Source organism: Solanum dulcamara, chromosome 5 (genome assembly GCF_947179165.1).
Source record: "Solanum dulcamara chromosome 5, daSolDulc1.2, whole genome shotgun sequence".
Taxonomy (NCBI): domain Eukaryota; kingdom Viridiplantae; phylum Streptophyta; class Magnoliopsida; order Solanales; family Solanaceae; genus Solanum; species Solanum dulcamara.
Genome location: NC_077241.1, coordinates 70,160,012 through 70,186,657, shown reverse-complemented (window position 1 = coordinate 70,186,657; position 26,646 = coordinate 70,160,012). Strand labels below are relative to the sequence as shown.

Genomic DNA, 26,646 nt, shown 5'->3' with positions numbered 1-26,646 from the left:
ACTAAAAATTGGGGTGGAGAAAGGGGGTATAGTTAGAGAAAGTGGTGGAGTGAGGTAAGAAAAATATTTTATATTTTATTTTATAATTTTTTTTGGATAAGAGATAGTAATACTTTAATCTTATTTTTAACTAATTCTAATAATTCATTTAATTTTTGATAAGATGAAATATTTTGTCCACGTGGATGTAATACGACAAGTTTTTTTAAATGAAAGAGAGAGTTCACACTTTGATGAGAGTGGAATAAAAGAGAGATATGTGTTTCTCAAACTAATAAGTGGTAGTTTTAGTGTGAAAATTAAATTCTCAATAGTTTAGGTATGAAACTCAAAAAAGAGGGATAATTGAGGTGTGATTTTTTATACTTATCTCAGTATTTAATAATAATTCTAATAAAAATGAAATTTATAATTATAAATAAAAAAGATTAATTTCTAGGGCAAATAGAAAGGTAATATGCAACCATAGTTAAAGCGGGTCTTCTTCTAGTCTCCATCACATACATAAGTTTTTTTTTAAAAAAACCCAAAAAACCAACAAAAACCATGGCCTCTTCCGCCGCCATGACGCCGTCCACCCACATTGCCGCCAAAGCTTTTCACACCCGAATTCCGCAGCTCCACAGCATCCGAACAAGAACTGATAATTGTTTCGGCCCACAGCAGGTAGTGAAAAAAATAAATCAAAATAATCCTAGTAGTTCTTCTTCTATGTGATAATAATTTTTGTGGTCTGCGTGTTCCAGTTCTCGACGACGTCGTATAGGATGATTGTTCATCCAGTAAAGGCCATGGCTGAAACTGTAGCTACACCTCAGTCTGCTCCCAAGTTGTCAACTTCAGGTCCTTTTTTTTTCTACTGGTTTTTATTCTTTTTTGGAGTAAATTCTAGTTAACCCCTTTAACTTTTTGAATGTAAAAAAGATTTGCTTGAAAACTTTGAAATTATGTTTGTATAGTCATTACTACTCTCACTAGAAGAGTTGTTTGGTAAGCGGGATAAGGTGGGACATGCCAGGATTTAAGTTTGAGATTGAAATTATAATCTGTTTAGTTGAAGGTATAAATTTAGCGTGGGTTCGTTTGGTTGGAACAAGTTATCTGGAATTAATTATTTCGGGATTAGTTATCCCAAGATTGTTACTCCACCATTGATGTGGGATAAAAATACACTACAATTCTAGGATAACTAATTCCGGATAAGTTATTCCTCGATTTCATCCCAACCAAACATGGGATAAATTCATCCTAATATTAATTTTGGGATTAGTTAACCCTTATCCCTCATACCAAATGAGTTGTTATAGTTATAAAGTTATAACCTATAACATATAAATTTAATCCCAACTTTAATTTTGGATATCCACCTTATCCCATCCAACGTGGTATTATTTTACTCCACTTTCCATGTGGGATAAATTAGTCCCATGATTATAATCTCATAGTCCCGTGATAACTTTGTCCGCAAACCAAACAATAGTATTTATACTGAGAATCCAAATGCTATATAAGTAATATGTGATAAAGAGATTAAGTTTTCACATAAAACCAAACAACCTCTAAGAGTCATCCTTTTTTTGATGAAATAAGAGTCTTCATTGATGGCATCAAGCAGATGCAAAAAAGCACAAGAAATTACAAAGAATGTATCAGTTGCAATACAATATGACCTCTAAGAGTCATCTTTTGACCTTTTAAATATTCTGACTGTTATCTTATTCTGAAGTTCCATTTTTTCTTTTGAGAGGTCAATGCCAAAGAGTCTATGCACACCAAAAAGAAGAAGAATGTAAATGTGGAAAAAAGTTATGGAATGGAGGGAGTAGCTGCAAGGTCATACTTGCTTATTATTTTGAGGTTCCTTAGTACATATTAATCATGTGTTTGTGTTCACTTGGGTTAAAAGTAGGCAACTTGGTGGGTATGAAAGCAAAGTTATGCTATATTTCATTCATCTGGTGAGGATGCATAGGAAGAGGGGGGAAAGTAAAAGAGGATAGATTGGGTATTTCTCTAATTGCTTGGAATTGACTGAAAAGGTGGAAATATCTCCTTACTAAGAGTCCATTCCATACAGAAAATAATCAGGAGTAAATGAACACATCAAGAAAGTAACAACAAGTGGCTCTCTTGTTTACCTCTCCTATTTGTGTCAAGGAATCAAACGTAGTGTGGACTTTATAAAATCAATCCAACTAATGCTAAACATGCAAATAGCTGATCACTTTGTATTCTGATTTTGATAAATGCTTTTTGATAAGTCAAAAAATCACATGTAATACTAAAGTAATGTTACTTACAAAATTGACATTTCATGATAGCAACCTTGTTTATTAGAAGTCAGTCCAGTGCTTAATAACTCTTATCAATTTAGAACTTGGAATGTACTTAATTGCTTTACTTTCATGTGAACTTACTATTCATGTATATGGTTATGTTAGGGAGGAAGCAAGCATTGATATCACTTTCAGATAAGACGGACTTGGCTAAGCTTGGCAGTGGGCTGCAGGAGTTGGGGTAAAGATTGCGGAAACATTTTTTCATATTTTGCAAAAATAATTGAAGGATAGTTGCAGCGTCTACAAGTGAAATTACTTGGCCTAGAGCTGTTTTGTGCTACCGAAGTGAATATCTAATTATATGTACATGACTGCTGAACTTCACTTGCTGTTACTTTTCTAAAGAAAAAAAGATTGTCGAGCGTCACATGAAAGGGAATAACCCTAATCTGCATTGACACTCTTACTCTGATGGCAGTGATTTTTCTGGCTTAATTGAAAAAGAGCTTTAAATTGTGGCTGTTAGATTTCAATTCGAAATTGATCTGTCGAACAAATTAAGGATCCTGTCTTTTTGTTGGACTGCCTTCAGTTGGGGACAAGATTCCTGAAAGGACGAAGCATCTATATCATGGAAATTTATAACATAAACTAGGACAATTTGATATATATATATATATAAAGCATAGGGGAAAGTGACCCTTACTCCCTTTGTCAATGTCACAGGTTATGTTACCTTTGTCAATGTCACAGGTTATGTTATCATCCAGGCTTAATCTTATTGGTGGTGGTGTCTCCTATGTCTTGCTTTGTGCACCTTTTGGTAAAACTGTACCCATTATCGTGCAAATTGAATTGTGTAGTTGCTACTTATATTTACTGGCCAAAATCACACAACTTACTTACATCCCACTGGATAATTCTCAATTTGCAAGGACCTCTTATTTCCTATTTTGCAGGTACACAATTGTTTCAACAGGAGGCACTGCATCTGCTTTGGAACGTGCTGGTGTGTCTGTCACCAAAGTGGAAGAGCTGACGCGTTTCCCTGAAATGGTAAGAACTCTTGACCAATTTTTGAAAAGGTATAAGTAGGACTTGCCCTGGGGTGAGGCAATCTCTAAACACGACAAAGCGACCATGAGTTTTTTTTCCATCTGTCCTAGCTTTGCTGGATAGAGCTACCAGGTATCTGTGTTGGTGGGAGGTAGCAGGTACCCCGTGGAATTAGTCGAGGTGTGCATAAGCTGCTCCGGACACCACGGTTATAAAAAATAATTCTATTCTCAATAAAATAAAAATTTATGGAATACCTACCTCGAAATGCCAACCTTGCATTTACACTTTTTTTTAATACAGACCCTTGCATCTACACTTCTTAACACTGTTTTTAACCCTCTTTAATTTCATTTGTCTTTGCAATGATGGTTGACTTCTTTTTAGCTGCATAACTTTGTTTTTACATATAATTTTACCATTTTTTTTCCTTTTGCAATTTCATTGTTCTTGCTCATCTTTGTATTAGGGGTGGGCATAAATACCAAAGAACCAAAAAATCGGACCGAACCGAATTAATTAGATTCTTTGGTTTCGGTATTATTTTTTTTTCCAAACTTCAGTATTCTGTTTTGGTTCTTGGTCATATGGTCCAAGTTCTTCAGTTAACTTAAATTTTGAGAATGGTTTAATAGTTTTGCGGGGTACGTTTGTATTCTTCAGCATTTAAGGATATGCTAACAACCTTCAAAAGAGAAACAGGGAGAAAGAGGAGGGATACTATTTACAATGACCCTAACAGATCTACTAGTTCTAATTCATCTATGTCTATCTTTTTACACCAAAATAGAAAGATACAATACAATTCCATTTAATTGTGTGAATAGAATTGGACCTATCTTGAAAGCTCTATTTCTCTCTTTCCATACATACCATTCTTTCTTTAGCCATTTCTTTAAGGTTAAAAGTTTTTGCCTTTCATTCAGTAGTTGTTACCATATGCCAATGAGGATTTAATTTAACTTTAAGACGGTATCAAAATTTAAATATTATGTCTGATTTCTACAATAATGTAATCTCAAAAGGAAATACATTAGAAATTATGTCTGTGGTTCAAAATTTTTGCTCAGATTATATCATGTTTCTGTTTTGGTGAAATTCACCAAGCTAATTATCATATTTGAGCCATTTCTTCGTCTGACGCCCAAGTTCATAAGCTAAGATTGAGACAGGTATTTTCCTCATAAAACACAAAATAGCATTGTACAATCAGAAAAAATAGGCTATTAATTAGGTCCACATCAAAGAACCGAATTAGAAAAAATGGAACCAAATTAGAAAAAAATCGAACCAAATTGAATTAATTCGGTTTGATTTTCTGTATGCTCTAATGAATAGCCGAAAACTGAAGTTTGAAAGAATTGAATCAAAGAACCGAATGCCCACCCCTACTTTGTATGGTTCATAGCTAAGTTGCTCGGACTCTCCAAAAATATTGTTGCACCCGTGTCGGATCCTACAGAAATGAACTACTTTTGAAGGATCCGACACACACCCGATGACATTTTTGAAGAGTCCGAGCAACATAGGTTAATAGTATATTGTATCCAAACTTTTCTCTTAATGCTTGGTCCAATAAGTGTTGTACTTACGCATTCTTGTAGTTGATTTTCTAACTTGAGAGCAGTGACTCATGACATTTAACTTCAAAAACATAACTGAGAACTTTTCGCCTTGTCACAGCTTGATGGCCGTGTAAAAACTTTGCATCCTGGCATTCATGGAGGTATTCTTGCTAGAAGAGATCAGGAGCATCACATGGAAGCTCTCGAAAAGCACGAAATTGGTGAGCTAATTGATTTTTATTAAGGTAGAATACATAGTTTACACCCTGACCTTGAGATCCAAATCTCCGTGTCACACCCGTCGAACACGTGCAACCCTTTACACACCCAACCTTTTCAAAGTGTATCTAAGACACACCTTTTTGTCCACCTGGCTTAGTAGGGATGTCTCGCTAAGCATCCAAAAATATAACTTCTCGTTTCCTAATATTCTGCTGAAAAGTCACATCTTTAGCTTTTAGATGCAATTAGTCCAAACTAGGGGGAAAAAGTAGATATGGACTTTAGGAATCAAGGTTTTTACTTAATTAAAAACTGTTGCAAGTAAAAAGTATTTTGCATTATGGGAACACTTATTGCTTGGTTACCAAAAAAGCTTGAGGTTTGGCATACATCTTGTCTTCTTATAGGAGCATGATGCAATGTTAGGAAGCAAATGAAAGTCATGATGTTTTCCATGTGCAGGTGCATTTGATGTTGTAGTGGTCAACTTGTATCCCTTTTATGCCAAGGTTTCTTCTTCAAGTGGAATTTCATTTGAGGATGGAATTGAAAACATTGATATTGGCGGACCTGCCATGATTAGAGCTGCTGCAAAGGTTGCTTAGCTTATTACTTTTCCCAGACCTGCAACTTGCATAAGCCAAGTTACTTTTATCTTAATGCATTCTCCCCTTCTCTTACATCTGTGACATCTCTCTAGGTATAAATATTAGAAGACACGATTCCAACATCTGTACCTCTGCATCTAAAGCTTTGACACATATTTCACTTGTGAACCAACATTTTTTCATCTTCAAATCCACTCTGTTACTGTTTTAGGTTTTCCTAGGTATATGCTTTTGCTTCTTGGTCTTAATTGGATAAATGTTGCGGAGCAATCATGACCTAGGAGTTAAAATAATGGTTTTTTTCTGCTCGGAGTTTGTGGCAATGTGGCTTGTATATGGATGCTTTATATATCAGAAAGGTTGGGGGATACAGTAGGTACATCTGAAATTGGAAAAATTTCCTATAAGCTTCATAATGCCGTTCTGTGCTATGTAGGAAGTTCTTATCCATTATAAAGTATTTGAATTGAACAAGGAGCTAACTTGTGTTCCAACTATGCTAAAATTCCATGAATTACTTTTTTGGATAATATGTTGTATGATACAATTTATGTGGTATACATCAATAACAAAACTGTACCTGGTAAAATAATGGTTAGTGTCTTACACCATTTATAATGCTTTCATCTTTTGGATAGGCTTTCTATCTTTTGTTATAATTCTTTCTGCGTGAATTCTCCCACATTTGTAAAACTATATTCTCTAGAAATTGCTGGCTGAATCATTTTGTTGTGTACAGCTGTGTGTCTAACTGTGGACTATGCTTATTTAACAGAATCATAGGGATGTTTTGGTCGTAGTTGATTCTGAAGATTACCCAGATCTTTTGGAGTTTCTTCGTGGAGATAATGATGACCAACAATTTCGAAGGAAGTTGGCTTGGAAAGCTTTTCAACATGTTGCTTCTTATGATTCTGCAGTTTCAGAGTGGCTGTGGAAACAGACTGTTGGAGGTATTCCCTTTAAAATTAATACAGCCCAATGAAAACAAATCCTTCTTCCTACCATTCTCTCTCTCCATGACTAGAAATAAAGAGGTTCAATAAAGAACTTGAAAACATTGAAACAATCATCCTCAGCTTCTGCATTTGAAATTAATATAAATGTCGATGGTTTTCTATGGACAAATAAGGTTTCAAATTTATTTTAATTTTGATGAATAGTAGCCTTCAAAGCCTCATTGTGCTTGGAGATGGAATATTCTGTTGAATCTGATGCTTTTATTTGATAATGGTTGAATCTGATGTTCAAAGTGAGAGAGAGAGAGAGTACAGTCCTTTTCATCTGCTATTATGCTGATTGATGATTTTGGTCTCTGTTGGTAGATAAGTTCCCTCCCAGCTTGACAGTGCCACTCTCTCTAAAAGACCCACTTCGATATGGTGAAAATCCTCATCAGAAGGCTGCAATTTATGTTGACAAGTCTCTATCTGAGGTTAACGCTGGTGGAATTGCAACTGTTATCCAACACCATGGCAAGGTTAGAATTCTAATGTTCATAACTTGGCATATTCTCAAATTCTGTTTAGTGTCCATTTGTACACTGGATAGTTAACATCACATGAATGGAATTTGTCTAGTTGAAGTTTCAGGGCTAATGATTATGCCTTCTTCTTGATGTAGGAGATGTCATATAACAACTATCTGGACGCCGATGCAGCTTGGAATTGTGTCTGTGATTTTAATAAACCAACATGTGTTGTTGTGAAGCATACAAATCCTTGTGGAGTTGCATCACGGAATGATATTATTGAAGCATATAGGCTAGCTGTGAAAGCAGATCCAGTTAGTGCATTTGGTGGTATAGTAGCCTTCAATGTCGAAGTTGATGAGGTAAAGTTACTCAATGGACCTTTTCAGATGTATATTTTGATCTTTTTGTTGATTATGATCTTACAATTGCGCTTTTTTTTGTTTCTTTCTAGAAACCTAAATGGGTAATGATGCATTGTGTTGTCAGACAACACCTTTTTGATAGTGTTAGGGTTATTAGTTCCCTCCCTCTCATATCAAACAGTCAAGTGCATTTATCTTTTCTATGTACTAGCAACCTTCCTTTGTTAGATGGTTTTATTAGAAAGTCGACCCCATCTTGTTTAGGACTCTGGCCTAGTTGCTGTTGTTGGTTTTGTTTTGAAAAAGAACCGTCAACATTTGCTTCATATCTTTTTAGTACAATATACCAATTCAAGAATAAAAGTAATCTGATAGTTTAACTAGTGCATAAGAGGTGTGTGGAAGCACTCTTGTAAGGTGCAAAAAAGAACAACAAACAGGACGGAAGTTGAAAAAATTTCACACAATTTTACAAAGAAGAGAACAGGTGGAGCCTCCAAGCATTGTTATATAAGTCATGGTGCGAAAAGACTGTTACTGTCATCCTCCCCCCTTGTTATTTGTCATTAAGGGTGATGTTTTATGCTGTTAAGATGAATAATTGAGTGTTATTTGGTTAGGAGAATCGCAACCCAAGAATAAGTCTATCTGTTGCTTCCCCTTTTCCAATGTCAAACAGTGTCAATGCCCAGTATTTGTATTTGGTACTACTTTTTATAGGAGTTGCGTTGAAAAAAAAATTATCTGCTATACCGCACCTTCAAGTGTTTAGGAAATGCAAATTCAAACTTAAGTTTAGTTGTCACATCAAGGTTGATAACTCTTTTAATTAATCTGTTTTGGTTCTTTGCAGGCTCTTGCGAAGGATATTCGAGAATTTAGAAGCCCTACAGATGGTGAGACTAGGATGTTTTATGAAATAGTAGTGGCACCAAAGTATACAGAGAAGGGTCTTGAGGTTCTCCGTGGGAAGTCCAAGACTTTGAGAATCCTTGAGGCAAGTAAAAACAACAAGGGAAAGCTTTCTCTCAGACAAATTGGTGGTGGTTGGTTAGCTCAGGACTCAGATGATTTGACCCCTGAAGATATCCAATTCAATGTCATGTCTGACAAAACGCCACAAGAAAATGAGCTTAACGATGCACAGTTTGCTTGGTTATGTGTCAAGCACGTCAAGAGCAATGCCATAGTAATTGCAAAGGTACTTTCTGCATGATATGTCTAATGAATGATATTTCTTTCATTGTTTTCTAAATATAATTTTTATATTGCAGAACAATTGTATGTTAGGAATGGGGAGCGGACAGCCGAATCGTCTGGAGAGTTTGAGGATAGCTATGAGGAAAGCTGGAGATGAAGTAAAAGGAGCTGCTTTGGCAAGTGATGCTTTTTTCCCATTTGGTACGTACCTTTATTTGGGTTATACATGTACCGGTAGAGCAAATCTAACATTAAAAGAAAGTTAGACAATAGGTTTCGACAAACTCTGACTAGTCGAATGTGCAAATTTTAAGGAAATATACCATAATGAATGGCTAATGAAATTATTCTAAGAAAATGTTATCATCTTCTATTGTGCCTTGGACAAATGTTTCTGATCGTTTTTTTTTTGGTTTCTGATGAAGATTTTTCTCTCTTTTAACATTTTTTTTCTGAATTAAATCAGCATGGAATGATGCTGTTGAAGAGGCATGTCAAAGCGGAGTGAGTGTTATTGCAGAACCAGGAGGAAGCATAAGGGACAAGGATGCAGTGGATTGCTGTAACAAGTATGGAGTCTCGCTTGTTTTCACCAACGTGAGACACTTCAGGCATTAGATGTTTGGTAGGGCATCATTAGAATCGTAATCTATTATCTTTACCAAGTGTTTTTGATAGCTAACATTCATCTCTGATAGTTTTGAGGAATCATCTCTGATTTAGGAGTATGAGTGTGTATTATAGCAAAACTATTGTTGTATCCAATTCTTCATGTTTCATCCCATTGGGTAGCTTCCAATCAAAATGGTATAGAAAAAGAGCCAATGGATGCTCTACATTTGCTAGACCAAATGACCAACACTTGAGTTTTTTCTGGTATCTCATAACCATCAATCTTACAATTTTCTCTACTTACCCTTTGGAGTAACAAAGGGGCAGGTGGATGCAGCCTGAGTCTCTTTTATGACTGCCTTTAAGTTTCTCAATTGATCAAAGTTTGTTTCATCCACATAACCTTTTTCACTAAAAGCTCTCCGACTTCTTCTTGTGCTTTCTTTAAGGCACTTGGGTTCTTGCGCATTTCTGCCATTGTCCAATCAACAGTTGTTGCTGAAGTACCTGTTCCCGCTACGAACATGTCCTGTTACATGTGTACATCATATCAATGAGTATGTTAGTCGTTGTAATGAGGGAAAGTGTATGACTAGGCTGTACGAAATTTAAGAAAGAAAGACTTAAACATATGTCCAGAGATATAAAATGTCTCTTACTTTTTGGAACGTACTAAAAAGAAAAATGTAGCAAGAGGAGTAAGAATCACAAACCAAGATCACTGCTTTAATGTTGTTTCGAGTAATCTCATAATTTCCATCATTTTGTACTCTTAAAAGGACATCCAACAGGTCCTCATATGAACAGCAATATGGTCATCTATAATCTCATCAAGTAGCCTATCTACTTCATGATGAAGCTTCTCAAGTTTTATCCCGACACCAGTTATAATCTATAAATATTACATGAACCTCCCTTCTTTGATATTTATTGTATTTAACTTTAAATGAACATTTCCCCCCTTACATGTCAATTTTATATCTTCTTTTATTTTAATACCAAAACTAAATATCCATTTGGACCTTTTAAAACCACATAATAGAACATAGGAGGACATTCATCCAAATCGTCCTTTCAGTTGTCACTATTTAGCTGTGGAACCAAATTATCAGAAATTTAATTTGTAAAATAATAGTCCATATTTCGAGCTAGCCAACAACCTATAGTTGTATTACTCTCAAAGTTATACGACTTTCTTCGTTTCAAAATAGTTGTCACATTTCATTTTTGGAGAGTCAATTTTAATTAACATTCAAATATAAATTAGATTATACTAACTCGATATTTTTCAATCAAAATTGAGATATTTAGAAACAATACGAAAAATGGATTTATTGATGCCTAAAGTTAAAGTCCCATTTTTCTATTTTTTTGTTTTGTCTAAAAATGGATTTTAAGAAAATAAATTATCAAAAACAAATTTCAAAAAGTTAACGAGCTAGGAACGTATACGAACTGCATACTGCTCAATAATTTCATTGTAGGGAAAATTAACTGACTAAAAAAATTAGTTTGGTGAGGAAGATGAACTACTGTAATGTTTAAATATTATATAAATAATTTATATGGATGTATAAGTATTTCTGACACATAGTTATACATCATATATACACGGTTATGTATTATTCATACAATATTGATATATTACAGATACATGCGGTCATTTCGTTGATTTTTCTTTTGTCATTTGCATAGTTTTGTAAGAAGCCAAAATTAAAAAGAGGTTTTAGGCCTAACTTACACCCTAAAAACTAGTTCAAAGGTATGAGGATTGCCAAGCCTTATAAGGAGTCCAGAGTTCTCGTCCCGATCCGATCGGTGATCATCAAAAGTATTCGTCATGCTCGGATTCAGATATTCTTTTATCAGGGGTTTCACTATTTGATTCGAAGCCTAACATTCAAGGATCAAGAGTATATTCACAACCCTCTGCAAGTTCTGGGGACCCCATAGTGAATCCATGTAGGCCTAGTTCTGATATCATGTCAAAATAGACTCTGGACCTGACTCCCATTCCAAAAATTAGTTCAACAAAATAAAACTGTCCGAATCTTATAAGAAGTGCAGAATTCTCGATTGCTCATTTCGATGTGAGGTCATTTTTATCAATAGACTTTTCTGAGTTGTTTACTTTCTGAGGTACCCACATTACCACATTGAAGTCCGGCTATTTTAGATTAGCGCTACGTATGACCCATTCGAGAGGGGGGGGGGGGGGGGGGGCAGAGCGCTTCCTACTAAGAATTTTAAAACTTGTAACTCGAGATCTTTGATTAAGGAAGGAGTAGTCTCATCCACTGCACTATATTTTTTGATGATGTCGAAAATTACATTGTATAAGGTTAAATTTAAATTATTTGTATATATAAACTGTAATGAACTCCCTCAATACAACTAAAAGATTTTAGCTCTATGGTTTAACCAGAAGGCACTTATATTTTAATGATTAATGATACATTAAGTAAAAGATTCTTTACAATAATTTGAAATAGTACAATTCTATTTATTTTTTCCCGCAAGCTATCCGTTGTAATATAATGCACTTGTTGAAGTGTTTAATTGTCTAAACTAATTTGAGAAGTAGGTATATTCCATTCTGCTAACCCAACGGGAGAAATATTAATTTTATATTCACTACTACTGAAAGAGAAACTAATATGAAAAGGCGTAGGTAAATTTACTTGTAATTTATAAAAAGAATTAAGTTTATACTCAAGTTCACTTTTAAAATTTGTGTGAAAATTCAATTAATAAAGCATTCTCTACAAAGATTATTAGTTATTAGATAATATCCGATACAGATTTATTAGGGGTAGGTTTGAATTAAAGAAATGAGTGGGTTAAATTTATTAATTGGTATATGTGGCCAATCAAAATAGGCCACGCGACTCTTTTTTTAAAATAGAAAAGGTCGGCTTTAGGGTGTTTTTTTTAGATCAAAAGCGGATAATAAGTACTTCTTTCGAGGTACTAAAATATATTTTCTTATTTATTTGTCATTTATAGCATATCAAAAAAATAATAATTTTAAAACAAGAGGGTACCACCACAACTTAAGGGCAAGTTCTACAAAGTGATGGTTAGACCGGCTATGTTATATGTGACAGAGTGTTGGCCAGTTAAGGTCTCTCACGTTCAAAAGATGAAAGTTGCCGAGATGAGAATGTTGAGATGGATGTATGGGCATACCAGGAGTGACAGAATTAGGAACGAGGCAATTCGGGACAAGGTAAGAGTGGTCTCAGTGGAAGACAAGATGCGGAAAATGGGGCTGAGATGATTTGGGCATGTGAAGAGGAGAGACCCAGATGCCCCAGTGCGGAGGTGTGAGAGGTTGGCCGTGGATGGTTTCAGAAGAGGTAGGGGTAGACCGAAGAAATATTGGGGAGAGGTAATTAGACAGGATATGGCACAGCAGCAGCTGACCGAGGACATGACCTTAGATAGGAGGGTGTGGAGGACCCACATTAGGGTAGAAGGCTAATACATAGCCACGGTATTCTAGCGTATTAGTAGACGCTTTAGCAAACTATAATTTCTTGTTTTCTGATGTCTGCTATTATCTATTACTTTCAGTACTTTTCGTAATTTGATTACTCTATTTTATTTGTAGCCCCCCCGTTATTTGTCTTATCATATCGCTTTGAACTTATTAACCTCTTAACTTCTTAGCCTTATCTAACGTCTTTTTATGCTTTATTGAGCTGAGGGTCTCCCGTAAACAGCCGTCCTACCTTGGTAGAAGTAAGGTCTGCGTACAATTTACCCTGCCCAGACTCCACATTGTGGGATTCCACTGGGTTGTTGTTGTATTATTTTATATATATTGATCTTCTTTCAAGGATAGTCATTCTCCTGTTTTGAAGGAATCAATTGATCTCTTCTTGTTTCTTTTTCCGTATCCTGTTAATTATTTTTTTGTTCAATTTTTGATTTCTTAACATGACTAGTACCATTATGGGCTGTTTGTAGAGTGTCCCAAATTTGTTTAGCAGTGAAGCATTATGAAATTCTATTGTACTCCACAAATTAAAATTTTCTTTGCCTTAACATTATTTTGAACAATGATTTTATCATTATCATCTAATTCAAGTCTTCCTTTTGGAATCAACGTCTTCCCATGCTAGCCAAGTTTGGTGGGAATGGTTGGGACATCAAGAACTACATTCCACAAATCATGATTTTCTCCGATAATATGATCCATCATCATGTTCTTCCATCATCCATAGTACTGTCCATTGAAAAGTGGTGGTCTGGTTTGCGAAGCACATTCCTAAGATGTTGATGGAGTAGCCATATGATCCTTTTCAAGGTGTTAAACTTTGATGAAAAGATCTGCCCTAATACTAATTGAAAGAAAACTACGCACTAACAGTTATATCTAGAAACTTGATGCCTAGCTAGAGTCGTATTAGAACAGAAAGTAAATAACACTTAATTTCTCGTGGAAACCTTTCTTGCTCAAAGGAATAAAAAATTACGACCTATAATGTGTAGGATTTTCAGCAACTTTCACTAACTTCAAAGAGCGGTTTTAGATTACAACTCTATAGTCTAAGGGATTTAACTCTAGTAACTCAACTCAACAGTTCACTCAAACTATTTTAACTACTCTCTGAGAAGTCAAATTCGCTTCTTGTTATAAACCTCACTAACTACTCTCCAAGAAGTCAAATCCGCTTCTTATTACAAACTTCACTAACTACTCTCCAAGAAGTCAAACTCGCTTCTTGTTGCAAACTTCACTAACTATTTGTTGGGACCGAAAATAATCATGTGTCATGCGGAAGCTAGCAAAGAGAATCTCGGAAGACCATGAGTAAGAAGACAAACGAAAAATATATCAAAAGAGACACAAACATTTAATGTGGTTCGGTCAACCGACCTACATCCACAAGAAGAGATGAACAATCCACTATAAATATGATAGAACAAAATATAGAGGGGTATAATCTCACACAATTCACTCAGAATACAAAGAGATTCTCACAAATATTAACATAACATTTGTTTCTTACCGTTTCTCTCCCTACCAAAAATTCTCAAAGCCCTTAAGACTATATTGTGAATGCTGCTATATTAGAAGGAATAAACCTCCATTTATAGAGTCATACACATTTTCCTAAAGAAAAAAAACTAGTCAAATATGGAGACTTTGTATTTTCCTTCTAGGAATCTTTTAGGAAAGAGGAAAACTCAATTATATTAGGAAAGTCATGGCAAAAACTCAACAATTCTCCCCCTTGGCCTGAATTTCTGACAAAATAAATTTGCCTCACCTTCTTCACATAATCTTCAATGGGTTGAATCTCCTCTATCAAATCTTTGTCTCGCACAAAGAACCTCTCTGATAAAATTTCTCAACCAAAACATTCTTCATTACTGTCAAATAGGTTGCGGCTAGAACTGGACCTGCCAAGATGAACACCAGGTTTTAACCTCTCTCATCCATTGGATCATTGAACCATTGACCTTAGCTCTGATACCACCTATTGGGACAAAAAATAATTAGTTGTCATGCGGAAGCTAGCAAAGCAAACCTCGGAAGACCATGAGTAAGAAGACAAACGAGAAATATACCAAAAGAGACACAAATATTTAATGTTGTTCTGTCAACCGGCATCCACAAGAAGAGATTAACAATCCACTATAAATATGAGAGTACAAAATATAGAGGGAAATAACCTCATACAGTTCACTCGGAATACAAAGTGGCTCACACAAATGTTAACATAACACTTGTGTCTTACCGTTTCTCCCCCTACCCAAAACTCTCAAGGCCTCTAGGACTATACTGTGAATGCTGCTATGTTAGAAGGAATGAGCCTCTATTTACAGAGTCATAAACCTTTTCCTACAAGAAAAAGGACTAGCCAAATATGAAGACTTTGTTTTTTTTCTTCTAGGAATTTTTTAGGAAAAGGAAAACCCAATTATACTAGAAAAGTAGAGAAAAAACCCAACACTATTCTCCAAGAAGTCAAACTCGCTTTTTGTTACAAACCTTACCCACACAACTACTCTATTCAATCTATGAATTATTACAACTCAATACTAATCCTATTACAAACTCAATAAAGACTAATAACCCAAGCCTTTAATTGATCAAACTTCAATATTCAATAGTTCAAACTCTAACACAACTCGTGAACTAGGTTCCAGTGTTGCTATGCGAAGTCTTGTAGTTTTGCTCCAATGGCTATTGCTCTCAAAATGATGAATTTCGTGAATATGCAATAGGTGTCACTCTCAATGGTCTTCATGTCATATATATACTGGAGATTTGTCATGCCCTAGTATATCACAGATTAGGACTTTTACTTCGAATAGGACTTGTCCTCTTATAAGGAAATTTCTGATTTCCTTCCTTAAAAGGAGTTGCATTCTATAAGGAAACGTTGACTTCTCTTTGGACTTGTCCTCTTATAAGAAAATTTCTGATCAATTCCTTCCTTAAAAGGAGTTTCATTTTATAAGGAAACTTTGACTCCTCTTTGGACTTTAATTGTACTTTCTTTCCTTCTTTGCTGCTTTATTTTAGCAATTTTTTTTTTCTTTTTTCGCTCCTTTATTTCTGCAATTTATTAATTTTCTTCTTTGCTGCATTTTATTAATTTCCTTCTTTGTTGCAATTTATTAGTTTCCTTCTTTGTTGCAATCTCCATGATGTCCAAATTTACGTCTGGGATCTGATTTACCTGATAGAGTACACATAGACAACAAATAATGAACCAGATTCACTTTATCAATCATCAAAACTAATATATTCTCCTTTCCCCAGCAACTGGTTCATGGGGAGAGCAATTTGTCTTTTGCATTTACGACCGCCTATTGAACACATTAGCATGTGTTGTTGCATTAACAACCTGAAATACAGCCCTTGAGAAGAGAAACAAAGGTAAACATACATGATAATATAGATAGTGTGAGATGAATTTAATTGAACAAATATGGTCGGTGGGGATTCATATAAAAAAATACTATTTTTAATTAAAATTTTCGTTCAGTGTCTATTTTCATAAATATTTTGATTGAATTAATAAGAAAGAAAAAAAATTCAATGGTTATTCCTACTTTTTCAATGAGAATCTGTTTCCCACTATGTGTTTTCTCGGTGAGCTGTTTCGGTGGGAATGAGATAGAAAAATCATGTTTTATAGTATAAATTTCTTATTGGTTCGCAGTGGAAAAAACTTATATTTCTAGTAGCGATCGTAGTTGTGGACAAAAGATACTACTATCTCCGTTCCATATTAGATGAGCATTTTACTAAACATGTTTGTCCCATATTACTTGATCACTTACTAAATTAAGATAGAATTAATTTTTTTTATTTTACCCTTATAATTAATATGGTATTTTGAATGTAAACAATTCTAAATACTAGTTATTTCTATACTAAATGTAAATTGCATTGATATAAATAAAGAGCAAAATGGTAAAGCCTTTCATGTATTAATGATTTCTCACTTACCGTGTAAAGTTGGAAGTGTCCATCTAATATGGGATGGAGGTAGTACCAATTATATTATGCTTCTTTTTTAATCTCAATGTGTGACTTTCTTTTGTTAAACATTAGGTGTATTGTTTATAAAGGATAACATATGCAAACTACAGACAGGGAATGTTGGAAACATGACATGTGGATTTGAAATTGTGTTTCCTGCTCTCCTGGACAAAGCTCAACATTTAGACATTGATATTCCCTACCATGCTCCTATCTTGAAGAATATATGTGCAAGGAGAGACATGAAATTTAAAAGGTAATTAATTAAATGGTTAAGAAATTTAATTATTAATTATATGATAATACATTTTGTTTAAGTTTTACAGAATTCCTAAGGATGTTGTGCATACAATTCCAACAACATTATTGTTTTCACTAGAAGGATTTCGTGACTTGGATTGGGAAAGGCTTTTGAAGCTTCATATGCCAGATGGTTCATTCTTAACATCCATTGCCTCCACTGCCTTTGCATTTATGGAAACAAATGATCAAAATTGTTTGAGATATCTTCAAAGGGTTGTTAAAAAGTATAATGGAGGAGGTAAAATATATATTTTTTTCCATTCGTTATACGAGTAGGTGACAAATGGGTGGGTTGGATTTAATTTGGGCTAGTCAAGATGGATTGAGTTAATAAATGGACGGCTTATTGATCTGCTAAAAGGTCACTCGGTCTAAAATGGGCTAAAATGTGGATCAAAATCCAACCTGCCCAATTTTTACCAAGTTTTCGAAAACAGCTTCTTTATCTCCATGAGATAAGTGGTAAGGTCTGCGTACATTTTACCTTCTCCAGATTTCACTTGTGGGATTTCATTAGATTTGTTATTATTGCTATTGTATTTATTTTTTATATCTTTTTCATGCTAAACTGAAAGTTTAAGAAAGAAAGAAGAAAAGGGGTTATGAATACAAAGCGGCTATTTTTTAAATGCATACCTCTCGACTAAGAAGACCCTTATTTCATTAAGAGTATTTTTGTAATAATTAGTTTCGACTATAAATAATGGAGAATATCTCCTTTAGACTTTGATTATTTTGGAGATGAATTTGAGACTGTTGAATTATTAGGTAAAAATCGTCTTGGTTACATCACTCCACTCTCGCTGATACATCTCTATCTCCCTCTTGGATACATTTCTCTCTTTTCGGATACATCCCTCCCCAATGTATCCGGATGTTCTGTCCCCTCTCTGATACATCTCTATTCCCTTTCTAATACATCCATCCCCTCTCGGATACATCCCTCCCTTATGTATCCGAATGTCTGATATATCCGAAAGTTCAGTGATGTATCCGAAATTAATAAATTTTAAGAAATTTTTTGTAATTTGAAAAAAATGGGGAAATAATGTAACTCTTAACACCATTGGATTTATATAAATTACATCTTAATTAAAGAGTGAATTATTCTGTCAATTTACTGTTTTTTTCCTTCAAAATCATGAAAAGGCGTAGGTAAATTTACTTGTAATTTATAAAGAAATAAGTTTATACTCAAGTTCACTTTTAAAATTTGTGTGAAAATTCAATTAAATAAAACATTCTATACAAAGATTATTAGTTATTAGATAATATACGATACAGATTTATTAGGGGCGGGTTTGAATTAAAGAAATGAGTGGGTTTAATTTTTTAAATTAATTGATATATGTGGCCAATCAAAATAGGCCACGCAACTCTTTTTTAAAATAGAAAAGGTCGGGTTTAGGGTGTTTTTTAAGATCAAAAGTGGATAAGAAGTACTTCCTCCGTTTATTTATTTGTCCACTATACTAAAATATATTTTTATATTTATTTATCATTTTTAATATATCAAAAAAATATATTTTTTTCCATATTTTACTCTTAATATTAATTACTTATCATCTCAATTATTTTCAAGATGTAAGACTATATATATCAATGAATATAATTATTATAATAAAATATTTATATTATTCGTGATCTTTTGAAGAATGTGTAAAATATAAAATGGATAATTAAAATAAATAAAGAAAATATTGAAGCCATTTTCTATAAATTAGAGATATTTTTTTAATTTTTTTAATTAAAAAATAATGTAATATAAAATGAGAAGGAGGAGTACGTACTATAATAATGTGGTCCGAACTTACACAACGCTTAATGGAAGGGACAGAAATTTCCAGTACGATGTGTTCAATTCTATAGTCACATGTCCCCCTTTTCCTTAGAAAAGTAATTATTAAATTATTTTTTTCATATTTTTTTTTAAATATTTGAAATTGTAAATTATTGTGACTTATAATACTTTTTGCATAATTTTTAAATATGTGAATTTTATTTTTTAAAAATTTAACGATTTTATGCTTAAACTTATGTTTAAAATTAAATTGTTTAACTCTCAAAAATTCGAACAGTGCCTGTGCCACATATAATATACTTTGAAAATATAAATTTAACTACTAATATTTTATCTAGTTATTTAATGATCAATAAGAGTAATACTCAAACAAAATAATAATACTTTCTTGATTTATTGGAATAGATTAAAAAATAATAATCTATGTTTAATATAAGGTCCAAATAAAATGAAATACAGCTTGCACTTTTGACAATTATACCTTACTTCGTTATAATTGAATTTATACTTGTCTTTATTTAAATTATTTATATCTAAAGAAATCTATATGTGCATCATCGTTAAGGTGCTATTAAGAACAAAAAAGTTGATATATTGCTGCATAAAACTAGCAAACGGCTTCTTAAGTTTGGTATTTTCACTTTATTTATGTACGAAAAGACATTTTTTTTATTCTTTAATAGTATAAGCTTAACTTTATCTCTAGGAAAAGAAGATACTTAAACCTTACCCAACAATTAAAGCCAACAACACACACCTCTCTCTCATAACACACCTTCTAAAATACCCTTGCACACATCTACTTTAGAAAAAAATACGAAAAACTTTGAATACTCCTCTTAATGTTGTCACTCTGTGGCAACCTATCATCACTCCCTACCTGCACCACCTACTCGCCGCCGCACAGAGACGAAAGTCGATCTTAGTTATCTTAGTTAAAGTTAATATCTACCCATCAAACAAGGACGAAAGTCGATCTTAGTAATTTGATGGTGCTGAGTGAAATTAGTTGAATCTTGCCATCTAGCAGGAACAAAATTCAACCTCAGTGATCTGACGCGCTTGCTGCCTCCCTCAGCGGCCTCCATACGCTCTCTGGCAGCGTGAAAGCGCGGTGCTGATCGGAAGTTTTAACAACTACAAGGAGGGAAAAATTTAGTCGGCCTTAGTGATTTGACAGTAGTTCAGTGGGAATTCAAGTTACTCTCTACTCATACCAATGCCAAAGCCAGTTTTAGGACCAGAACGGCGCACCAATCCATTAATTTGGTGTGCAGCGATAATCTGCACACTCTTGACCATAGCCGTGATAATCACGGGTATGATCGTATTCATTGGGTATATGGTCATACGACCACAAGTCCCACAAATGAGTGTAGTAAGTGCACATTTAGACAAATTCTCGTATGACATGGCAAGTGTCCTCGTAGTCAAAGTCAGCGTTGTAATCAAAGCGGAGAATGACAATTCAAAAGCACACGCAAGTTTCTACGAAACAAGTTACACACTTAGCTTCCATGGTGTTAAAATCGCATATTTAAATGCTGATCCTTTTGATGTACCTTCAAATAAGTCGATTGATTTGTACTATCCTGTCGAATCATCTCCAATTCCGTTGAAACCCGAAGAAGGAGAAGTTGCTGAACTATTTTTAAGAAGGGGTCAAGTTGTTTTTGATATAAGAGGGAATACAAGAACTAGGTGGAGAGTAGGGATTCTTGGTTCTGTTAAGTTTTGGTTACACTTAAATTGTCAACTTAAGTTTCCTTTGAATGGCACTACGATTTATCCAAGATGCAGCACAAAGTCCAAATGATCATTTGGTTGGAGTTCAATTTAGGTATTTTGCTTAATAATTAGTACTCACTTGTATTCTTGTTTTGATTATTTTTTTTTTAATTTTGGTACTTCCAAGATATCTTCCTCTTCTTTTTTTTTTTTGGATGTTATTAGATTCAATTGAAAGAAGTAATCATCATTATTTTGCCTTTGAGAACACAAAATAATATGCTCTATCAAATTGTGTAGCTACTTTAATTGGGAGTCGTTTGGCTATGAATATGATTAGAATATTTAAAGATTATTATAAACTAAAATATGTATCATCGAATTAGTCCATTATTTTAATGTCATATTTGAAATATAAAATTTGAAATGGAAGGAGTATTTTTTTTTCCAAATCCCTACCAAACCTACTTAGTATTTTATGTCTTTCTTCTGGAGAAAGGGTTAACATTATACTCCCTCTAATTCATAGTGTCTAGCTTCTAAGAATTTTATACACACACTGATTAATTAAGAATACATTTAATAGCTAATATCGATAAAGTATTTTTTTTACTGAAAAAGAATTAAAATTTCTTGATTATTTTACGCAATGAACAGAAAAAAATGATCTTTTTCAGCTTTATGTTTAAAAATGAAGTAATATTGATCTTACATTTTGAAAAATAAAAATTTACTTTTTATATTCTAGAGAACGACAAAAAGGTGAAAAAAGAAAGATGTCATCTTAATGAAGAAGGAAGAGAACAATTTGAAGTTTGCTATGTAATAGGCACCTTTTTAAGAGTGCATATACTATATAGTATGTAACACTGGGAAAAAATAACAGTAGAAAGCCATTGTGCGGAAGCTTTCTGCCTACTTTGTCCACAAGCAACCAAAGGTGAGCTTAACCAGTGGCCCATATACATGAAATGTGTGGTCTCGTCTTAATCGTTAAGTAACTTTGCTCAGAATTTATTACTCCCTCCGTTTCAAAAAGAATGATTACATAAATTTTATAGTGTTAAGAGCTAACTACATCATATTTCTACTCTTTTTTAAATTTCAAGAATCCCTTAAATTTGATGAAATCCAAATACATCCCAAAACGTTCTAATACATCGCGTAAAGTGATTTATCTGACCGATACATCGCGTAAAGTGATGTATCCGATCGATGCATCACGTAAAAGGATGTATCCGATTGATACATCGCACAAAGTAATGCATCCAACGTCCCGATATATAATGTAAAGTGATGTATCCGAGGATAGGGGATATTAGTGATTTTTGTAATTTTTTCAAATGGTAGAGAATTTTAGAGAATATGATAAAATAAGTTGTGTATTTAAGTTTTTTTTTTAAGTCCCTTTAAAAAAAATATCCTTTTTTCTTTTGCAACACTTTAACTTCAATTTCACATATAATATATTTAAGGCTACAAAATTAAAGGACTGGTCTACACATATTTTTAAGGTTGAAGGAGGGAAATAAATTGAAAACTTTAAAAGGTTTTGAGAAAAGTATATCGTATTACAAGTTACACTCCAATTTACGAATTTCCCATTCACCTTTAATTAACTCCACTTAGGAAACAAATAATTTTCTTCGAGAGTTCTCTATTTTTCAACTTCCCTTTTTTCGTGTCTATTTTTCAACCATGGAAAACAAAGTTTTTCTTTCTCCATCTTTATCACTCACATCTTCACTAAAATTTCTTTCTTTACTAATATTCCTTTATGCAATTTATTTAGTATTTTTTCTATCTCAATTTAATACTAATAATTTTAAGATTTATGATTTAAACAAATCATAAAATTCCTATATATAATAAGAAAATATAAAAGAACAGCTTGGGATCGTTCATGGGATCCACATCAAGTTCCTACATGTGTACTAGCCCCTTTTTTCCATCACTTAAGGGCCCACCTAAATAGCCCTTAGCACTTAATAGTATTTCCACATTATCAATTTAGGCAAACAACATATGTTTTACTAAGATACGAGCTAATTTTTTTTTTTTTTTTTTGAGTTTTTGATATTATAATTTCTATCATATTTTTATTTTTAGATATATGTATTTAGTGCATCTAAATATATTTATCTCAGATATATATTAAGTAAATACATCTAAGTATATGTATTTAAATATAAAATATAACTGAAACACATTAATTTAAAAACAAATCATTCATTCTTTTCTGAATTTATGAAATTCTAATAAAAAAATTTAAAATTTTCAAATTACTTTCCATTTTTTTGAACATCAAAAATCTTTTTCAATAAATACATGTAATCTTAACTAAGATGCATATACATTTTATCATATATATTTTGATCATCATCTCCTTTCCATCTCTCTCGGCTCCCCTCTCCGGTCAGATACCGCCATCTCCAGCGAAAACTCCATCAAATCAGTGAGGGGGCATTCTGTCGATGCATTGAAACTTTACTCCACCAAATCAGCGACGAGGCATTTTGAGTGAAACTTTGGTGGACTTTATTACTTAAGCTATTCTACTGGCCATGGCTGCTGCTACTAGAAGAATCGTGGGAGGGGAAGGATTATGAAAGAAAGTGGGTTGATTTGGAGTGAAGGAATAAATGAAGGGTTCTATTTTAAGCTATTTTTTAAAAGTAATGTATCTCAATGTATTTGATTCAGATATGATACATAATTAATATATTTAATTAATTTTTAAAGTTAAATTATATTATTTTAATTTATATTATAAAACAAAAAAATTAAATATTCAATAATTATATGAAAAGTATTATAATTTACAATTTTTGATAAAAAAAATATATTTTAAAATGTTAGTCAAAATTCATATAGTTTGATTCTCAAAAAGGAAATCATGACAATTAAAATAGGACGGAGGGACTAAAATTTATGCTTAATTAGGTAGTTTTTTCTACCAATCTTGCAGCAATCTTGAAAAATTATGACTTCTTATAGCAATATATACGGGCCAATTAGAAATATGCATCTACTTTTTTCTCAATGCTTTATTGATAATTCATTTTTGGTAAAACATTATATGTATTTGATTTATATATCAAATTAATAATGGATAAATCATCAAATTAATTAGGTTTACGGAAAAAATAGAAGAAGATGAATTACTGTCACGCAAATATATATAATTTATTTTGAATTAAAATTTTGAAATTATTTTTAGTTAACACCACTTAAAGTTTACAGTTTTAATAATATTTATATGTATTTATTTTACACTTAATGAATACATTTATATATATATATAGAGAGAAAAACTTATATTACATAAAAATTTAAACTTATTTAAGAAAGAACTTTGCGAATAAATGTTAGGTCTGTGCACATCTCGGACCATTTACTATTAGTATATCTATAAATTATTTTATTAAAAATAAAATAAAATATTAATATTAAATTATTATAAATATATACTAAATATTATTTTTCAAATTAGTTAAAATGAAAGAGAGCCACATAAATTAAAATAAAAAAATTACTTACTTTTAATTTTATCTCCTCTTAAGTCTATCTAAAAATGAGATATTTTATAAGAAAACTAATTTTAAACTTTTCATTTTATCTCAATAAAATTATTTAGTCACACAAACATATTGGGCCACAAATCAGAAGACAATATTACTTTAAAAAGTTGTGTTCTTCCAGCACACTTACATATATTGGCACGAATGGAATTTATTTCTGAACTATAAAGAAAATTCCAGAAAGATGCAACTTATGGTGCGTGCCCATTAGTTATCAAACTGTAACCATCTGTTTGCGTCGTTACGAATAAATCAATCCTTTTTTCGTGATGAACTATTATAGATTTAGACGAAATATAAGTCAGATGATGTGCAAGAAAATCCGATAATGGATGGGGAATTTAATCTTGAGTTTGATCATTTCAGTTGATAGCCAAGACGTTAAGGAGCCTGTTTGAATTTACAAAATCGAATTCGGGCGAGTTCTAATAATTGATCTTAGCGTGAAGGGTTAAATTTAGAACGTCATAGTTCGGGGGCATATTGCAAAATAGAAGCTTGGGACACAAATTCCGAGCATCTATTCCCGTGCAACCCGTTGGGGCGGAATTAATCCCGCCAGGGCGGAGGCGCTGTGGTGGGATGGGGCTTGTCGTGGCGGGACAATCGCGACTTAAACAGGAAAAAGTCTCAAAAATGTTATTTTTTGCAAACTTCGTTCTTGAGAACTAAGGGACGACCTAGGAAAGTTTCTTATCAGTTTTCCATGAATTCTCGTGCCAAATGTAATTTAATTACTCCAGTAATTCGTATTTTACCTAGAATCTTCGCTAGTAATCCTTGCGGGGGGGGGGGGGGGGGGAGGTTTTGGCTTAAAATTAATGGTGAAGAAAGCCCTAGTTGGGCATTAGGATCATAGGTTTGACCAAAGGTTAGTATTTTGTTATGATATGGATAAATTAGGCCATAATTGTAAATCCCTTGTATTGAATACTTGTTTTAGACCAAGCACAAGTTGAGAGACTCCAGAAAGGGAAGGTTCAAGTCTTGTAAGAGCATTTATGTTTGATTTTGAGGTAGGTTATGATTTGTTTTCCCGTCTGTGTAATATATGCCTGTTAATTGCTCCATTGTATGCATGTATGTATGTGAATAGGGAAAGATGAAATGAACCTAATGAAACGACTATTTGTGATCAATTGCATGCGATGAACCTATTACTTGATGGTTATAATTGTATGAGACTATTGATTGTGATTGTGATTATGGTTGATTGGATCATGTGTCACATTTCAACACATAATTAGATCGGGTGTCACGTTTTGATATATAATTGACTTGGATATCATGTTCCGACATAATATTGGACCAGATGTCACGTTTTGATACATTATTAGATCAGAACGTTTCGACACACAGTAGTTTTAGCGTGAGTTCCATGAGAAATCCATTCTTTGACTCTTGCATTGAAATTGAGATTGTTAACTTGTAGATATGTATATGTACTGATTATGAGATGATAAGTTATAAAGTATTTTGTATATGTGTTTACTGTTTTGTGGTTACTTTTTTTATATTTTACTTACTGGAATAGCCGTATGATCCTACGAGTACACCATTGTTTTGCTTACTGATACTGCATTTGCTTTTTCTTTGTTGGGTAGAGGGCATCTTTAGGTCTCATTTAGAAGGTCATTGATTTTTCAGATTCAACGGTGATCCAGCTCTTTCAGGCGCCATGGATCTATCTTAGTTCTTAGTACATTGTTTCAGACTTAGACTTTTATTTAGACTTATTATGTTATAATTTTCGGGGGTGCATCCCTTTTTGGACTTATTGGTTAGTAGAGTTTTGGTACAATAACGTTCAGGTTCTAGGGGTTGAAATTCCACATGTTTATATTTTATTTTGTTAACTTACTGAGTTTATGAGAACTCACCTGTTTAACTGATATTTAAACATGTTTCCACATTTTTAAATGCATGTATCTTATTAATAATGCTTAATTGGGTTATAGTAATGGTTCTCCTACCGGAAGGTTAGAGTGGGTGTTAATCAAGGCGAGTCAGGGCCGTGGCAAAAACTAAGTGCAAGTGTAGGGATTAGAAATTAGTAACTTATAGAAATTTTACTAGTTTAGAAACTAATCATTTAAAGTTATATTAGTTTGTAATATTACAAATTTTATCAGATTTTGATGCATTCAGATATATGCAGATACATGTATTTCGGGATACATGTGATCAAAATTAGGTATCATTTGTTCCAGATAGACTATATTCAAGTGAATTCGCATGTATATGTGATATATAGACAAATCTCGCTCGTCTCTCTCCCACCCCGCTTGCCACTCTCCTATGTATCTGGTATCACAAATACATGCAAATCACACTAGATACATGTATCT

At 33.2% G+C, this 26,646-nt stretch overlaps 2 protein-coding genes and 1 long non-coding RNA gene across 4 annotated transcripts; all 3 read left to right on the top strand.

The window, feature by feature from the left end:
* The first annotated feature begins 463 nt into the window (after window positions 1-463).
* On the top strand, window positions 464-9,621 carry LOC129889544 (uncharacterized). The gene is made up of 12 exons (XM_055964895.1): window positions 464-666; window positions 747-843; window positions 2,442-2,517; window positions 3,239-3,335; window positions 5,019-5,121; window positions 5,585-5,718; window positions 6,506-6,683; window positions 7,056-7,210; window positions 7,354-7,563; window positions 8,420-8,767; window positions 8,841-8,967; window positions 9,233-9,621. Exons 1-12 carry the CDS (start codon window positions 547-549, stop codon window positions 9,382-9,384), a joined length of 1,797 nt encoding a protein of 598 aa, XP_055820870.1. The 5' UTR covers window positions 464-546; the 3' UTR covers window positions 9,385-9,621.
* A 6,365-nt stretch (window positions 9,622-15,986) lies between these two features.
* LOC129888442 (uncharacterized) lies at window positions 15,987-17,417 on the top strand. Its single transcript, XR_008766663.1, has 3 exons — window positions 15,987-16,276; window positions 16,958-17,141; window positions 17,212-17,417. It is a non-coding gene; the product is annotated as an uncharacterized LOC129888442 (long non-coding RNA).
* Window positions 17,418-19,680: 2,263 nt separating this feature from the next.
* Window positions 19,681-23,340, top strand: LOC129888441 (NDR1/HIN1-like protein 12). 2 transcript variants are annotated; one of them, XM_055963415.1, is made up of 2 exons: window positions 19,681-20,829; window positions 23,138-23,340. In XM_055963415.1, the coding sequence occupies exon 1, from the start codon at window positions 20,209-20,211 to the stop codon at window positions 20,803-20,805; it is 597 nt and encodes a 198-aa protein (XP_055819390.1). In that variant the 5' UTR covers window positions 19,681-20,208; the 3' UTR covers window positions 20,806-20,829; window positions 23,138-23,340. The 2 variants fall into 2 exon arrangements, with proteins under 2 accessions (XP_055819390.1, XP_055819391.1); XM_055963416.1 differs by lacking the exon at window positions 23,138-23,340 and adding an exon at window positions 21,466-21,536.
* The last annotated feature ends 3,306 nt before the right edge of the window (window positions 23,341-26,646 follow it).

What these genes read in the sequence shown, in the direction of transcription:
- LOC129889544 (XM_055964895.1), top strand. Translation starts at nt 547, where the DNA reads ATGGCCTCTTCCGCCGCCATGACGCCGTCCACCCACATTGCCGCCAAA. An exon ending in TGACGCGTTTCCCTGAAATG is followed by an intron (nt 3,336 to 5,018) that starts GTAAGAACTCTT and finishes GCCTTGTCACAG; the next exon opens with CTTGATGGCCGTGTAAAAAC. An exon ending in TCTCGAAAAGCACGAAATTG is followed by an intron (nt 5,122 to 5,584) that starts GTGAGCTAATTG and finishes TTCCATGTGCAG; the next exon opens with GTGCATTTGATGTTGTAGTG.
- LOC129888441 (XM_055963415.1), top strand. Translation starts at nt 20,209, where the DNA reads ATGCCAAAGCCAGTTTTAGGACCAGAACGGCGCACCAATCCATTAATT.